At 38.6% G+C, this 18,163-nt stretch overlaps 1 protein-coding gene and 1 long non-coding RNA gene across 2 annotated transcripts; both read right to left on the reverse strand.

Moving 5' to 3' along the window:
* Positions 1-4,842: 4,842 nt before the first annotated feature.
* On the reverse strand, positions 4,843-6,119 carry LOC104950493 (uncharacterized). Its single transcript, XR_798925.1, has 2 exons — positions 5,801-6,119; positions 4,843-5,172 (listed from the first exon to the last, which is right to left on the reverse strand). It is a non-coding gene; the product is annotated as an uncharacterized lncRNA (long non-coding RNA).
* Positions 6,120-6,563: 444 nt separating this feature from the next.
* scml4 (Scm polycomb group protein like 4) lies at positions 6,564-14,426 on the reverse strand. The gene is made up of 6 exons (XM_010777018.1): positions 14,218-14,426; positions 12,241-12,443; positions 11,052-11,181; positions 9,145-9,357; positions 8,173-8,312; positions 6,564-8,093 (listed from the first exon to the last, which is right to left on the reverse strand). The coding sequence occupies exons 2-6, from the start codon at positions 12,436-12,438 to the stop codon at positions 7,968-7,970; spliced, it is 807 nt and encodes a 268-aa protein (XP_010775320.1). The 5' UTR covers positions 12,439-12,443; positions 14,218-14,426; the 3' UTR covers positions 6,564-7,967.
* Between the last annotated feature and the right edge of the window lie 3,737 nt (positions 14,427-18,163).

Consider the following 18,163-nt stretch of genomic DNA (forward strand, 5'->3'; position numbering starts at 1 on the left):
GTTACGAAGTTTAGTCTAACAGTAAAGGGGACCGAGCATCGCCTGGGAAGAAGGGAGGGCGAGCGGCCGTGGATCGGGGCCGAAGCTGGGAGGTCCGTGTCGAAGTTGCGAACAGGACCGTCAGTGTGGAAGAGGACGAGGACTGTTTGGAGGCGGTGTCAGAACCCAACCAAGCGACTGGTCACCATCGGGGGACTTGAACGGAGACAACGAGAAGCTGTACGTAGCGAACGGTGTTAAAGAGTCGCAGGGGACTAGGGCGGGGGTCTATAGACTGATTGAAGAGGTGCGGCGTTCAGTCGGAGCAAAGTCGACATCACAAGGATGAAGACCGAGCCGCCCCTCTCTTCGGTCTCTTAAGACTTTGGACGGGGCTCAGACAGGATGGTCGGTCCAGCTAGGAAGCCTCCACCCGAGGAGAACAGTCGCCCAATTAATCAATAGACCAAAGTGCAGTGTAATTTGCAATGATTAGTCAATGATAGGTGTGCTTCTTTGTCAGTAAGGAAGGAGAAACATACAGCCTGCGTGAGGAACATCCTTACTGGCACCAAGTGCAAGGTCAGCTTCACCTCACTGCAAGGAAAAATAAATAAACAAATAGTGAATTGTTTTTAATTTACATTTACTCGCCTTTGCAATGTTGTGGTTGTTAGAGTGTTAGGTTTCCTGTCAGCTCGTCTGTTTGGAAGATTATAAAAATATTAGTTTCATGGAAGTCACACCGCACATATACTGTAAGAGCATTAAGACATACAGTACATAGGCTAAAACAAAACATCTAAGGATATAACCTTGCACTTTGATAAGTCTCGTGAACATTTTCACTATTTTGACATTTTTTATAGATGAAAAATTGAACTAAAAGAAATAAATGGTAGATTAATCCATATTGAAAATAGGTGTCAGCTGCTACACTAATTATAATAGTTATATTTCTTAATTAATTAAGATAAGATATTACTGTATTGATCCCAATTTGGGAAATGTTTGTGTTGCAGCAGCATAACAAGAAAAACAAAATATAAGTTATTATATATACAAAAGTATGTGAGGGATGGAATATTAAATTGAATATAAATGTAAAATGTACATGTGATTTTACGTCCAAGAGAAGCTATGGAGCAGAGAGTTCTCTGCCAGCCAGAGGTGATTTGTTATTCGTTCAATATGTCAAACTGATTCCCCTGACTACAATCTTTAGTTACATGGTGAAACGTTATGCTGCTTGTACTAATAAGACTTATCATATAAGCCACACAGGTTTTAATAGGATGTATTCATTATCTTTACTTATGTTGCGGTCTTTTCAGCAGCGCCATCTCTACGGCGATACAGTCACTACCCATTATTTACATTTCACCGTGACATGGACAAAAATGTAACGTCAGCTTACCTCATAGCACGAATCCAGACTCTCCTTTGGAAAACATTGGCCGGGAAACGATAGAACAAGCACGTTTCATGCGAAGACCTGTGGCTGCAACCCGGAGCAAATTTAAATGCAGCCAAAGAGGAACATTTCACATATCCACAGTATACTGTATATCTGTATTGTTCAATGTTAATTGACAATAAATATTGTTGTTTATGAATTGTACTTTCTTTATTTGATTGGCAGTCAGTTGTTGATTACATGCAGACGTTGATAAAGCTACAGGCTACTTCAATATATAACACANTAATTCATAAAGCAAGTTAGACATTTTGATGTTCCGGACCTTTGTATGGGGAGATTTTCTCTAACTGGACCTCGTTGAATTTTAGTTGAATACCCCTGCTCTACACAGTATAAATCAATTTTTTTTGTTCTAGTCTGTTGTCTTTTCTCTTCCTGCTTCACCTCCTTTTTCCTATTTTGCAGACACCCTATAGCCAGAGGGCACAATCACACAAGCAGAAAGTCAATCAGGAAGCTTATTAAACATGACACTCAGTGAGCACACTCAATATGGGCGAAGGACATGGACTCTGAGGTCTACGTGTCAATTAGGAAAATCAGATCCATCATTGCAGTCAACTGTTTTTCACTTCTCTGTTTTCCTCCTTTTGCATCTATAGCACATTATCTCCTAGTCACCACCGCTCTCGTCTCGTTTGAAAAGACTTCCCAGCTTTACGCACCAGTTGTTGCACCGCTCTACTACCAAATAAAATGGGAATAGACATCAAACACACACGACACACACCAGCAAGCTATTCATCACAATTTAGCAACAGCATCAGACACTGAGGGACGCCCCCTCTAGAATACAATCCCAAACACAAACGGCTACACACTTCTCCCACGACACTCATTTCTCCCTCCATTTGTCCACATGGGTTCCTGCTCTTTTAATTCCCGCTAAGTCATCGCTTTTTTCTGTCTCCTTACAAACTAGGCTTTGCCATTCAGTTGAATTTAAAGAGAAAGTCGATGAAACTGAAAAATGCCTGAGAATGTTTTGTACAAAAAATGAAGCTATTATAATTTGAGTATTTGAACTATTTATATGCATGATTTAGTTCCTTTTTGTTATTTTATTCTAGAATTACACATTTCTGAAAATCTCTTGTTTGTGTTTTTTTTATTTGATTCATGTTTATTCTTATGACTTAGCCTATTCATGCGCTTTTTGTCAGGTTTCCCAACCTCATATAGGTGAGGATAAGTTTTTCTATATGCAGGGATGCCAAAAAAGGAAATAAGATATGCAAATGAGTGTGTGTGCAATCATAAACTAATCTGCTAATGGGATTTTGTTAATGTCTTCCCATTAAATTAATCAAATATGACCCAAAAGTGACTTGAAATTACATTTCAGTTCAATGCACAAGCAATTAAAGGCCACCATTAAAAGTTACCGTAATGTTTTTTCCTCGTTAATGTTACCACTCCATCATATAAAGTACTGGATCAACGCTTCTTGATGTTGTGTAGTGTTTGAGACGGCTCCTCCATATGTAATGCTCACTGTGCAAATTCTGTATTCCTGGGTGAGATGATTTCTATTTTTCTGTCATCTTCACATAGTCCCTCTCCACCTGCTTTCTCATCACGCCAATGATGGAGTGCTACATGAAAAGGGACTTCTTAAGGTCTCGTCTAAAGCTTGTTGAGCGGCGGTAATAGGCCTGTTGGAGTGGTGATGATGAGAAAGAGAGATTTGCTCACAAGATCTAATTTCACAGCCAGTGACCGGAGTGCTGTAGGCAAACACTTGTTTGTGTGCATAAAGTCTGGCAGTGCAATAGCACCACCCAAAGACAAGCTGCGTACATGAAGAGCTGCAGCCATTAACTTAAGGTAAATAAACATCTAAAGTATAAATACTGTATGCACAACCTTATACGACTAAACCGTATATTGGGTTAAAAAAAAAGTCTATTATTGAGCATGAATATAAAAATAATCAAGCAACATAAGCAAATGAAGTTAGATAGGGTTGAAAGCTAAAAAAACAACAACTATCAAATATAGGCTAGAAAATGAATAGCACATGACCAATGAGGGCACGAGATAAGTTTGTGCACAGATGGAAGGCTGACAGGCAGGTAGGCCATCCAGTTATTTTAGCCGGGCCGGCTAAAATGATTGGTCGTGCTTTTTACAGTACTACGGCTTCCACAGATGAAATTTTTTAATGGATTTTTTGTCAAAGCACTTAAGATATTCATTGCTATCGGGATGTTAAGAGCATTCCATGAAATATAACAAAAAGTGTATCTCGAGCCGGTTTCTCAAACTTACCTACCCCACTTTTAATATTGTTTATGTTAAAAAATGTACATTTGATTATGATGAATGTTTCAGCCTGTCTCTTTAAAAAAAATTAACATGTATAATGTAAACGTGTGATTTAAGATTATTTCATTACATAAATAATGCAAATCCCTAATCTTCATTGAAGTACAAACAGCTCATGACTAAATTGTGTTTCTCACTTTAATCCAGAAGATGGCGCCACAACTCAGAGCAAAACTTAAGCCTGGCATTATAAAAATTGCGCTTTTAATATTAATAACCAGATGAAATTGCATCGCACACATTGGGTGTGCCTCAGGTTTTACACAAGCACAGATTCATACATGAATGGTAGGGGAGCAGCAATGCAATACTCTGACCAGTTTAAGGATATATATTTGTCAACACATTTGCCACTAATTGAACTACCACCACTCATTAGGATTAACCATGATTATGTTATTACTTTATTTCATACATTAAGAAATATTTTAAGCATGTCACTTTGATTGTCATCAAATGTGTGTCAATGCAACAGCTAGGAAATAAGAAACGATAACCCTGAAAGGTCAGTGTATGTCAGTGGGCTTTCCCAATGATATGGTTATAACCTGACAATAAAGATTATAGACAAAAAACAACGAGGTGGCACCATCGTCACGTCTCATAAACAAACGATGTTATCCTAAAAGCTATTCCAACTTCAAGCTTATTTTCAAATGCATGGTCATGCTTCTTCTCTGCTTAATTAAATTGTTACAAGACGCAAGCACCAGTAGAGTCAGGGCTTGAAAGAGGTTAACTCTTGCGCTGCATAAAAAAAATACATTTGCATAATTGGTCTGTTAAGGTTAAAGGAGAAACAAATATTTTTAGCACCGGAATTGAAATTGCAACACAATCAGTGTTTTATTGGGAGGCATTAAATCACAGCTAATAGAGAACATTGTTCTCACACTTAATACCTCTGTAGACACTTTAGTTGGTGTATTTGGGAACCTATTTTTGTGTATTTGACACTTTATACAGTGTATCCTTGTGACAAAATGTATGTAACAATTCGTATGCAACTTTGGTGTACATACCAGGTAAACTGAACAGAAACAGCAAAGATAGAGAAACGTGAAAAATACAATAATTTATTTAACCAGATATGAAACAGACAGAAACTGAGACATGCTGGAAGAGAAAACCTCCAAAGCCTGATGCCAAACTGCTTCCACGTTAGTGTCTGAGGGCAGAATATGAGCTACTGTTTGTAGGTAATGATTGTATTGCCATAGACTTTAGTAAACATCAAGTCCTGTCTGGATTAACAGGTGTGGCAGGGAAATATGGGTGGTGCAGAACACAGGGAAGTCATCTTGAGGTTCAGACAGACATGTAGCACATCCAGGATCCACAGATTTACAAAGAGAAGACCAGTGATTATGTAGGACAGCCCACACCTTGAAAATAGAGAAGAATCAAATGATTAAGAATTGTTAACAATGGAAATGATGACATTTATTGAGATTAGCAGTGGGGAAGGAGTACAAGTAGCATTACTACATTTTAAAGTCACCGTTACAAGTAAAAGTCCTGCAAGTATTAGTATCAACATATACTCAATACATTATGTCTTGATGGTAAAGAGTAATTGTTACCATTGATGCATTTAAGTGCAACACAGCTGGAAAAGGTGAAGCTCATTTGAATGTCTTTCTATACTGCCGAATGATATTTTAACCTATCATTATATTTCAATATGATTATCAGTTGATTTATATTGTTATTATGCCATAATCTCAATATGTAAAGAAGGCTAGCTCGGAACTTAAGTGTAGTAGAAGTGTAAAGAAGCATAAAATGAAAATACTTATGCAAGATACCCTTGAAATTGTTATAAAATACATTACTTGAGTAATTATACTGTACATTTCCTCAGTGCAGATTAGAGTCGGCTTTCGCGTGAGAGTGACGTTTATAAGAACAATATGTCTTTGCCTGTCAATTAAAAGAAGACTAATAAAGCTGCTAGTCAAAGGCCTTCGTTTGACTCCATACATTTTGCCCAATGTACCATGACATATTTACCATTCAAGCCAAATCCAGCTTCTTCTGAGTTTCTGACAGTTTGTCTTGGAGCCGCTTCTTCTTCCAGTCCAGGAACTTCCTCCTCATCCTGTTGGCCTGCCAGCCCGCCACGAAGCCGGCCGCGAAGGAGACCACGACGGCGACCTGAAGAGTCCTCTCCGAGACCTCAGCCATGTTCACCTCTGACAGCCGCTCACATTCGAGAGCCGCATGAAAATCAGCGGTTCACTGGTACAGGAAGTGAATCGCTCCAACTCACGCGATACTACAGTGGGCGGCGGTAATCTCGTGCGCTTCAAAATAAAGGTCCGGAAGTCCTCTCGAGCTCATAAGAACATCATGTATTTTGTATACAAACAAGTTGACATAAGGGGTAGAATGATAAAGTAATAATAAAAAAATGCATCAAATAATTCAGTTTCATATTTGTCTTTTTATTCATAATGTTTTTAAAGGTGCTGCTATAATAAAATGATCTAAATTTGGTTTGGAATCAGCCCTTTTCCAAAAAAGCCCCCCCAAAAAAACACATGCATCCATACTATCACCTTTGAAGTATGTAAACATGTCTTGACCCTCTTGGGATAATGGTTCTTATCCTTTATACAGTATATGTTTTTACCCAGTTTTAAAATAAACATAATAAATTGATTTACATATTGAAACATTAGTCAAGTAAATAAAGTATATTAAGTCAATACAATTTTGAATACTGCTAATAACAATATAAAGTGCAACAAACTTGATTGAACAAGGAGTTTTATTTTCTTTGGAAAAAGTATTCAATAAAAAAACATTAAAAAGAAAAGGAAGGTCATTAGGGAGTCAAAAAGTCATTTACATTGGTTAAGGATGTGGTGTAATAAATATTTGTTGTACATTTCAAATGGTTTATGTGGGTAAATAAGCCTGAGACAACCAAATTGGCTTGTTTCCTTGGATCCAATTACATTAAGTTTTCAGATTTTAAAAGGTAAATTGGAAAAATGAATGTGAAAGTTGAATGCATCACCTAGCTCCCTCAGTCGTTACAATACATAACTCATACATAGACATAATAAATGTGGCTGTAACATTTGTTTGTTATTTTGTTTAAGGAATACACATAAAACACCATAGATTGCAAATATTAACAAGTACTGTACAGTTAGAAAAAAAACATTGTGTTTAAACCTCAAGAGTTGTAAAAGTGTGTCATAAACTGCATGTGTGAATACAGGTTGATGTCTATACAATGTATTACAGCAAAGCTGTATCGGGGCTGCAAAAATGTAAATAATAATGCTCAAGATAGTTAATTTAACAGTTTGTAATCTTTGAATACTGACTGAATACTCCTGGTTTTGTTTTTAAAGAACCAAACGGAAAAAAAGGATTGAGGTTGTGTTTTCATTATCTGAGGAGAGTAATGTTATTGTTAAGTGAGATCTCGGGAAGCACCAAGTTGCACTCTATGAGTTTTTTGCTACAAGTAGGTTTTTGCCACAGTAACATGATGTACAATTGATGAGAACAACGTGAATAACGTGTCTGCTTTCCTTCCTCTCACTATGAACGCTGCACCTTTTTGACGTTGTCGCTTCACAGTTACGCTGTGGTGTGTGGTAAACTTTTCTTCGTTACCCTTTGTTTCCCTTCTCACTTCTTTAGTATTTATAAAAAGTTCAAAAGATGTTAATGCTTGCTGAAGAGTTTGAGAAATTACAGTTTGTGTCGTTTGTCAATATTTACAACAGTTTAGAACAAAACGACCACAATTATTTAAAAAATGCAGCAGCATTGTGCCTTAACCCAAAGACTTCTTCAAGTTCAAAACGATATGGAGGTAAAGCACCAAACAGGATGTACAGCTGCCTGTCTCAGAAGGTTTTCAGAGGTGTTCATGCTGTTGATGGTCAGATGTGGAAGGGTTTTTATATACAGTAGCTTCCAATCTTCGTAGAGCCAAAATATTTACAATACGTTTAGAAACCTGATCAACAATGGTGGATATTAAATCATGTTTTCAAATAGTCCTTAAATGTACAGTCAACATGTCAAATGTTTCAACAGAAAACCAGGATCCAAAGGCGTCCATGATGTATTGCTGAAGGTAGAGAACGTTTATGAGAATCGTCAGATACAGTTCAGAGTGATGTGACCAGGAGTTTGGCTCCTCAGCAGCAAATCACAACCGATTCTGTTTCAGCCGGTCTATGTGGTAACAGAGTTTGAGCGCAGGTCCCAGCTTCAGTCCTAGATACTTCATCATCATCTCACTTTTCAGCAAGAGCAGAGCGTCTCCGTCTATCTCCTGAAACACATCGCAGAACAGTGTCAGAGCCTTGTAGCTTTGATAAGAGAAGGCTCTTGGTCATTTAGCGCAGACTCACATGCTTCCTGAAGGCTTCAGCGTGGGGGCCCAGGGCCTGGGGGTCAGCATCTTTGATGAACCAGACGACTTCCTCCACCCCCCACCTGGAGGGGTCTTTACCCGCAGGACGCTTGGACTCTGCGGAGTCTGGAGTGTAAGCTGGGGAAAGGTGGAGGAATGACTCTTAATTTACCAACAACATTGGGATCCAATAAACAAAACAAACTAATAAACAGTCTTATATGATAACCAACAAGATATTAGCTTAGTGTGTACCTAATGAAACTGTTTTATTTTAGAACAGGAGCTAGAGGAGAATGTTAAGAATATATGTATGTGAATGTAGTTAAGGTACTCTTATCAATCAAAACATGTTATACTAAAGTATACCAAAATAAATCCTAGGAGACTATGTCGTAAAAATATAGTCACACATGTAAAAAAAAAGATATCAGAACAATTACATGGTAAAAAAGTCAAAGTATAGCATGTCCAAACATTTCAGAAAAACAACATAGTATGCAGGAAAATAAAATGGTATGTGGAAAATATATGAAATAAAAAAGTATAGTATGTCTAAATATATGAGAAAAAAGTCATAAAAACTAATAGTATAGTATGTTGAAAAAATCAGGAAACCGACACATGTCGAAAAAAAGTCATACAATAATATGTAAAAAATAAATAAAAAAAGTTACATTGAATATTATGTCATTACGAATTATTAGACTGGTATGTCAAAACATATCAGAAAAACGACATAGTTTAGTATGTCGGGAAAAAAAGGTCATAGTATAGTGTGACAAAAATGCACACACTCCTCCACTGAACCAATACGGTCTATTTAGGCGGTCAGTGCACACACCTGTGCAGGGGGACCATGGCTGTACAGGAGCTTTACAAGCTTTGGTACAAAGCACTTTTATCTGTATCAAAGATCTAATCAGAGGAAAAATGAACTGGCAATGCAAAGTAAAAAACGCAGCCTCACCATTCCTGTTGACTTCCTGGAAGCTTCCTGGGCTTGATGCTTGTCTGCACAGGCCCATCGGGGTAGAGCAACTGCTGCCACGGTAACTATAGGACCGCTTTGGTGGGTACTGGGATGTCATGACATTGAAGGCAGAGTCACTGGGATCAACAGCATAACGCTTGGAGTCCATTGGTGGGTCGCATAGGAAGTCATCAGGCATGGACGTTTCCGCTGGAAGAGGAACGACAGGAAGTAGTATCAATAAAGACACATGTTGGAAATGTATGATGTGTCCCAATCATATACTTCTAATGAATAAAATTAATCGTGGAACAAAAACAACATATATGCTGTGTTAAAGCCCCTTCCAGCTGTAACCATACGTCTGTGAAACGGTTAAAGGTTGAAAGTAATTCTTCTCAACGTGCTCCCCTTTGAGCCAAGCATTTTGCAGATTGTCAATAATGTAGATGCCTGCTGGTTACGCCGGGGCTTGGCAGTTATGGATTATCTCTCTCTGACAGATTTATAAGACATAAGAAATACTCTATTGAGATGATTTGAATTGCCTGTTATTTGTGCTCAAGCAAAGGTCAAATGTATTTGTTTGTATTCGGAAAAATCTACTATGTGATTACTGTAGATCTGAGGATGTGAGGATGGGGAGTAATACATTCACACACACACTCTCTCACACACACACACACACACACACACACACACACACACACACACACACACACACACACACACACACACACACACAGTGATAACAGTGATAAACAACCCTCATACCCTACAGTACAATCTTAATATTTTCGCACTTTAGATTTTTTTTTGCTTTTTTTCATTGTTAACACTATCTCCATTCTTATGTATCAGTTTTCTTATATTTTATAATAAACGTTTACTGAATATTATAAATAGATAACCAAATTCTATTTGTTTATGTTATAGAGGATCATTATTTGAAAGGGATGTACACTGCTTGGAGAGTATCCAAAAAAATATCATAAAAATACTGGGACTATTTCGGAATTGCTTCTCCATTTCACCAGAGAAATGATTTACATATCTGTTTGTGAGGCACCACAGGGAGTGAATGGTTTGTAGTGAGTGTGTATAAGTGTGTGTGTGTGCGTGTGTGTGTGTGTTCTTCTCTTCTGTATGTCTACAGTCTGACATCAAACACTTTTCATGATTTGTAAGAACAAAGGGCAAAGCGCTGGTCCTTGACACATGAGATTCCCATTCCCACCTCAAATACTCTAAAGGCGGTCTTTAAATATTTGCTTATTCAGAGCAGACCAAGAGGGAGACAAGCAGAGAGAAAAAAATGAAAGCGAGAGAGAAAGGATGGCTGGATGAATGAATGTGTCTTTTCTCTTGTCGAAGAATTAAAAACACGTCTGATTTTCTCTAGAGCCTAAGCAGGAAAGGAAAGCTCAGAGAAAATTCAAAGGGAATAACAAAAAAAGGTGTGTATTTCTCATAAAAAAGAATGAAACATACATACTAAACCCAGAGACAGTTGTTTTGTTTTTGATTGAACATGCAGACATGCACAAGAGTGAAAAACAAGTCATCTGATTGTTTTATAGCACAAAGAAGAAAGATAAGCCTGTGTTTTAGCACCCAATGTAAGTCTCAGGGAAGCACACAGCTGAGAAAGATAAGATTCAACATAAAAGAGAGGAAGCGAGAGCGCATTTGTACCATAAAGTGTAAAAAGCGTTATGAGCCCCTTTCTCATAGTGAAAGGCTCCAGGTCTGAGGGCTTAATAAAATTCATTAGACCTTGTAACCTGAACCCCTCCCCCCTTGCTTCTCTTATTTTTCAGACCTATAATTCCTGATTAGGATTGTTACTTGGTAAAGACCGATTCATGTTCGGGAATAGAAAAGCTGATAAAGGGGGAGATTACCTGTGAGAGCTTGTGGGGTGGCAGAGTGGGGGACGATGGCAGCGTCCTGGGGGAGGGAGCCCATCTCAGGCTCTGGGGTGTTGCCGGGGGGGGAGTTAGCGAGTGGGGACATCACCATCCTGGGCTTCAGCTACACACACAGGAACACACACATACACACAGATCAAGGATTCTGCTTTTATTTCATTACACGACAGTATAGAATATTGGATTCCTTCTTCAAAAATCTTCCTCATACAACAGTGCCCTTTGGTAGCCAATGTAGCTGAAGCTAATGAGGATGTGGTCATTAGACTAAGAAATATTCATCGACTTGTAGTATTCAGCTCCCTTCACAGCTAACAGGAATCATTTGCACATACCACCCGCATTTTAACAAGACAAAGACGGTTGGAAATCGTCAAAGTATCCTTTAAGTGTTAGAAATGTTTTGACCCATGCATTGAACTAGATAAAAAGACAGGGCACTGAGAACAGGCAACAATAAAACCTATATGTTTACCTACAGCGCCACCACTAAACAAATCTCAACAATAATAGCAACTTTGTACTTTATCATGATATAATGTTTCTACTACCAATTCCAACATCAATATTTGTTGTACACGTTCAATGGCCTATTAGTTAACAGTGAACCAATATCACAATGCCCCTGGTTCAATTCTGGCTTAGCATCAGTTCTGCATGTCATACCCTCTCGCTCTCTATATTTCCTGTCTTTATGAACCCAGGAGGATGTTCAAGAAAGACTAAATGCAAAAAAGGAAGGCAAAATAATATCAATGACAGTACCATCACTAAAGACAAAAGCAATACCAATACTGCATCGATACAGGTTGTCCGTGCCTGTGTAAAAGCATTGATTAATGGTACATACTGGTTGAGTTTTTGACCACTGGTGGCATTATGGAGTGGGTCAATCATTTCTTCAGATCTACTACTGTATACCAACGGTTTTATTACATTATTCTGCACATAGTTGGCGTTAGTTATGTGCTAATGAACCTGGCAAAGCACCAGCTAAAGGCATGGGAGAAGACTAGCTGTGTAAATGTGGATGTAAATAATGCAAAGGATTTGTTATATTTAAAGTTGCAAACCAGGAAATGATCTTAACACATTCAGGAAATGAGAAAAATCTGAATGTGAACCTACAGTTTGTGTGTGAATCAAACGACGACCTACTGACCTTGAAGCCCGGTTTCCTGCCTCTCTTCTTCGGGACTTTGAGAGGCGACATATCTTCAACGTAGTGACTCTGGAACTCCAGTTTGCGGATCGGAGGCCGTCCTCTCTTCCTGCCAGGTACCTTACCCTGGGACCCCGCTGAAAACTGGGGGCCGAGCGAAGGGGTCTGCATTTCTGAGCTGGCAGATAACGTACTCATCAGACCTGAGGGACAGACAGACAGAGAGATTGTTAAATGCAATTTTGAGGCAACAGGAAGTGGCAGCTTTTAACTGCACGCACCACTGCTTCAGCTTCAAACCGGAAACTTTGATGTACCTGTGAGACAACCCCCTCTGCACGCTTACACACACACACACACACACACACACACACACACACACACACACACACACACACACACACACACACACACACACAAACGCAGAGAAACTAAAAGAAATAGTAGAAACAAAGCCACAAAAAGCTTTGTACTCCATCACACCCCTCCCCCGCTCTAACTGAAGATTGCAATAAATATCATTGCAGCACAGAGACAAAGCCACACACACACACACACACACACACACGCACACACACACACGCACACACACATATATATATAGACAGTTTAAGGGTTACACACATACAAACACTAACATGCTTAGCTTCGCCTGGTTGTCTACAATGAATAGTGTGTGTGTTAATGTGTGTGTTAATGTGTGTGTGTGTGTGTGTGTGTGTGTGTGTGTGTGTGTGTGTGTGTGTGTGTGTGTGTGTGTGTGTGTGTGTTCTCTAATCAATGTAACCAACCCCCTGAATTTATTTACAGCTCAGGCAGGGCGTCGCCATGGAAACAGACGATAAAAATTGGATCCAGTGCCAGAGTCATGTGATAAGGTGGGAATAAATAAACAACAATGTGTGTATTAAATAAGGCACTCACACACACACACACATAAACGGCTGCTCCTTATCTCCACTGAGCTCCATAATAACAGAGCCCACTCCAGAAAGAGAGGGAGGGTGGAGGGTATTGCTCTTTTCATCAGCTGTGGGCCGGGGGGGAGGGGGACATTTGATAAATCATATACAGGAATATTTAAATGCCCATATCTCCCACAAACATTTCTGAATATACAGCACAGTTTTAAAATGACTTCTTGAGTTGATTTATTTTGCCTAAATTATGATAAAGAGGCCCTATTATGCTAATTTCCAGGTTTCATATTTGTATTTTGAGCCTCTACTGTGACATGTTTACATGCTTTATTGTTCAAAAAGCTCTTTATTTTTCTACTGTGTACTGCAGCACCTCTTTTCACCCTCTTACTGAAACCAGAGCCCAGTCTGCTCTGATTGGTTAGCTGGCCGACTGATTGGCCAACAGCTTAGATGTCCCGCCCCTTAGCCTATTACGTACAATGTGTTGGAGCGCTAGCCAATAGAAGCGTGAGTGTTATGAGTTTTGTCACTATGTGTCACTATGTAATTACAAATATATTTCAACTTTAAAAAGTAAAAAATATTTCAGTACTTTTTAATCCACTCGATTCCTTTACAGCTGCAATTACTAATTACATTACAGATAAGTACTTTATATACAGAATATAAGGGTTATGCATTGTTTAAAATATGAGAATCCAATTTAATTCAACACATTTTAATGCATCAGTAATCAAGTAATCCAATAAGATAAAGTGTAAATGTAAATAAAATGTAAGGCAATGTCATATTATTTATAATAATATAAAAGCGACATTCAAAGAATAGGAGGTTTATTTAATATTATTTAAAGAACTCTAAGAGACGTTTAGCTAAGATATAGGCTATTTGATAAACTAGTTACGGTAGGCCTATATTTAATTTACATATATTTAATATAGTTAGTAAAGGCAATCCTAAATACCTGTTACATTTAATCAGATACAGAGAGACTGGCAAAATCATTCTTTCAAAATAAAATGCTGAGACTCACTTTTTAAAAACAAACTCTTACTTTGAGCGCAGGTGTTGGGGGGGCTGCTCCTCAGCCTCCGCCCAACTTGCTGTGACTCCGCCTCCAAGTCCACCAGCTGCCAGCAGCCCCGTCCCCGGTTGTCGCGGTGATCCAAACGCAGACGAAGGCGTACCCCTTTGCTTAGGACGCCAGGTAACCAGGCAACGTGACGAGGAGGAGGAGGGGCTAGTTCCAGATAGGATTCTGGGCTTGAGTCCCGCCCACCTCGCAGCCTCATGCCCTCTCAGCCCAGGGGGAGGCGGGATACATCACACTAGAGGAAAAGAGAGAACACTTTTAAAAACGACAATACATTTAAAATATGCATTTATTGCGTTTCCATTGGCCTGCTGTCAAATGTGAATGTATTAATAATTCAATTCTACTGATCACCTTTTGCTCATAACGAAGTGCTCGAATATTACACTTCTTAACATTAATTTTATCCTCAACCATCAACCATCCTTCAGACCTTTTAAACCACAAAAATGTGAGTGGAAACATTAAATATCAAAAAGAGAAAAGAAAATGGTCGGAGCATTGTGTAATTAAACCAGTGTGTATCCAGAGGTCAAATAAATAAACTGGTTGCTAATGGGAGAAAATTACTTTGCTAATGATAAAAGAATTAGGGACAATGTGTCTATTGTGCTGCGAGAGGAATGAGATTTGGCCTGCAGGGTGCTGGATTGAATGATTAATGTTAACTAAGCTTTCAGTCTCTTTGGAACAAAGGCAGGTGAAGAGGGGACAAAAGGGAGCTGTGAAACTTAAAAGCTGATGTAAATGTTCACATTATCGCGTATGGCACTATTCTGTAAGGATATCGGATTTTCTATATCTACTGTTGAGGAGAACACCCAGGGGTTTATTTACTACTATCAGGCAGCAATTATTCTGCCTGCATGGAAGTGAGATGTTGCATTGCATCATCAGAAAAACACATATAAAGCACTCTTACTACACAAAAAAGTATGTATTTACTAGGGCTGCACGATATTGGAAACAACTGACATTGGCGATATTTTCTTCCCCTGCGATATATATTGTAATATGAAAAAATACAGGAATTGAAGAAAAGACAGTTTTTTTTGTCCGCAAACCATCCTTTCTTGAACTTTAATGCTATACAGTTGTTATTTTTTTAACAATATTTAACCGGATGAAGGATTTTAGTCACGGACTTCTGGATCTTAAATTATCAGAGCAACAAGCTGAGCTAGCTTGATTATCCTGCTGTGATCTCAATGGTTGTGATTGATGGTTTGCTGTGCATGCAGAGCCTGCATGTCACTCACTCAAGTATCCCTGACACGAGAGCCGCGCGAGTTTTCCTTTTGTAGCAAGCAGCAAAAATAATTGTAACATGACGTGTTTGAGTTCATTTTTTTTTTAAATCTAAAAAACATATATATCGTTCAGCCTTAGTAGTTACAGCACAGTATATATGATTTAAACAAAGTCTGACAGTAATGACACATTTATCAATTAGGGTAATCAACCATAAGGATAATAACTTAAAACAGCAAGAATCTTGATAGTAGGCTATATTAGCTTAACTATAGCGAAAAGGAAAAGGGCAAAAATGTTTCACCAACCTAGTAAAAATCACGTTTTTTGGTTTGTTTACAAAAAGTGCCACTGAATAAAAATCAAAGGAAAATGGGACATTAAAGAGCAGATACAATATTTTTGAGAGCTGAACCATCAGCTTCAATCAACTAAGAGAGGAAAAAATCTGCCCTCAACCCCAATATAAAAAAGAAAAGTAAAACGAAAGATCAAACAGACATCCTACAAAAAACATGAAAGAAGATGCCACACACACACACACACACACACACACACACACACACACACACACACACACACACACACACACACACACACACACACACACACACACACACACACACACACACGGGAAAATTCCTCTAAGGCTCTGAGTCCCATGAGAGCAGAAAACTACTTTATCTTGCCAATACCAAAACACTTGTGGTTTGGAGCTTTGCCAGAAGTGAATCTGTAGGAGAGATTTCTTTAACAAAATCACACACAAAGGTGAAAGGTCCAATAATGTGCCACCCTGCAAATGTATTTCCCTCTGCAATTCAGTGCTGACAGACCTTTCTTTATTAAAAAGCTTTTTCAAACAGTGTCTTACAAAGGGGTAATCCTTGTCTTTTCAAAAATAATTAGAAATAAGGAATTAAGTGAATGGATTCAGTCAGACCCTACAGGTGGACTTGGTTGCTTTAAGTAATGAATTACAAACTCTAGTGATGATAAATGGCACATTTTGATCTCAGGCCTTGTTTTGAGCTCTGGTGCCTCCATTGTCATCCAGCATTTTTGATCCCTTGGAATAAAAAAACTAAATAAATTCCTCGCCAACAAAAAAAACACTTTGCAGGAGCCCACAAGGTTGTTCATGCTGTCTGCATGGACTTTTTCTTTGTGTGCAAATGAAGTCCTTCTGCAAAGTGCACTCCTTTATCAAACTTTTTTTTCTAGATGTTGCGAGTCATAGCTGTTACACACTACACTATACCACTGCTTTTGCAAATTCAGTCTGGTGTGAGGGGATGTGAAAGATTAACTGTCAGCATACTCCACATACATGTGTGCATAACCTGACATTTGCCCCATCAACTTTTTTGGAGATAAAAATAGTTGTTGGTCTAAATATTTAATGTCCTACAATAAAACAACGCTATCACATAGCCTACTGTATACTGTAGATCAGGATGTTAGTGAAACCAAAGGTGAGTTTAGTCAAATGTATGATGGAAATTGGATATTGAATATGCAAGCAACATCACATTTTAGCAGGGAACATAATGCTTTTCTAGCCTATTCTCTATAGATGGACTGCACTGAAGTGAGTTTATAATGACCTTGGATTGGGGATTATGCCACTGTGTATTTAATGTTACACAATGTTAATGATGATAAGAGATACCTTTAAGTTCGGTTTTGTGATAGAGACTCATATTTACCTAGACCTATATCTTGTTGTGGTCGATTTAACGGAGGGAATTCATACCTCCAGAGTAGGCGGACTTGCTGTAGACGCTGAGCCGGAGCATGGAGCACCAGAGGCGGCTGGAGCACCAGGGAGCCCTCGGTGTGAGTCAGTCCGACTTCCACCCCTGCAGTGGCGGCAGGGAGGCGAGCTCACACCGCGGGCTGGGCTGGAGACGGAGGGGCGGGAAGCTGAGCCGCTGTTTGACCTTCCTAACGCTGTCCGGAGATTTTGGTAGGAGTTGTAACGTCCATAATGGCGGAAGTTGTAGGGAGACGTGTCGCTAAACCATTCAAGGTGCTGTTGGTGATGATCATTTCCTTCTCTGGCTTTGAAGCTGCATCTCAATTAGCTGCACCGGCTCAGACAGAAGGAGAGACTGCTCGGTAAATAAAACAGGAGCACTCCAACTGGAGAGGTTCAGCCCTCTTTGATATCCCAAACCCTCCTTGACAGATATGAGTTAAACCCAGAAAACATTATGTTCTATTGTCATATATTGTCAGACAATTTAGATATTTAGGTAGTTATGGTCAGGGATTTGTTGTGTGTGGGGTATTATTATTGTTTTTTTGTTTATAGGCTACATTCTTAATCATTGAAATTATTCAATGATGATAGAAAACTGTTCTATACTTTTCAAAATTACATTTATTGTGATGTATACAAAATATAGAAGTCGTTTTTAGTAAATAGTTATAGTATTGAGTTACTTCTGCTTTCACATTTGACTAAAGTTGAAAAAACTGATATGAAATGTTTAAATTGAATTTCTGTTATGTTAAGTAGGCTACATTAACTAATTAACTAAGTAGGCTACTGAAGTGTTTAAGTAAACTTTAACTTTGCACTACTATTTGAGATTTTTTTGTATGTGAGCCTTCTTATCTTACTATATTGTATTCATCAATGCACCATATT

The sequence above is a fragment of the Notothenia coriiceps genome, unplaced genomic scaffold, assembly GCF_000735185.1.
Source record: "Notothenia coriiceps isolate Sejong01 unplaced genomic scaffold, NC01 NC01_scaffold00017701, whole genome shotgun sequence".
Taxonomy (NCBI): Eukaryota; Metazoa; Chordata; class Actinopteri; order Perciformes; family Nototheniidae; genus Notothenia; species Notothenia coriiceps.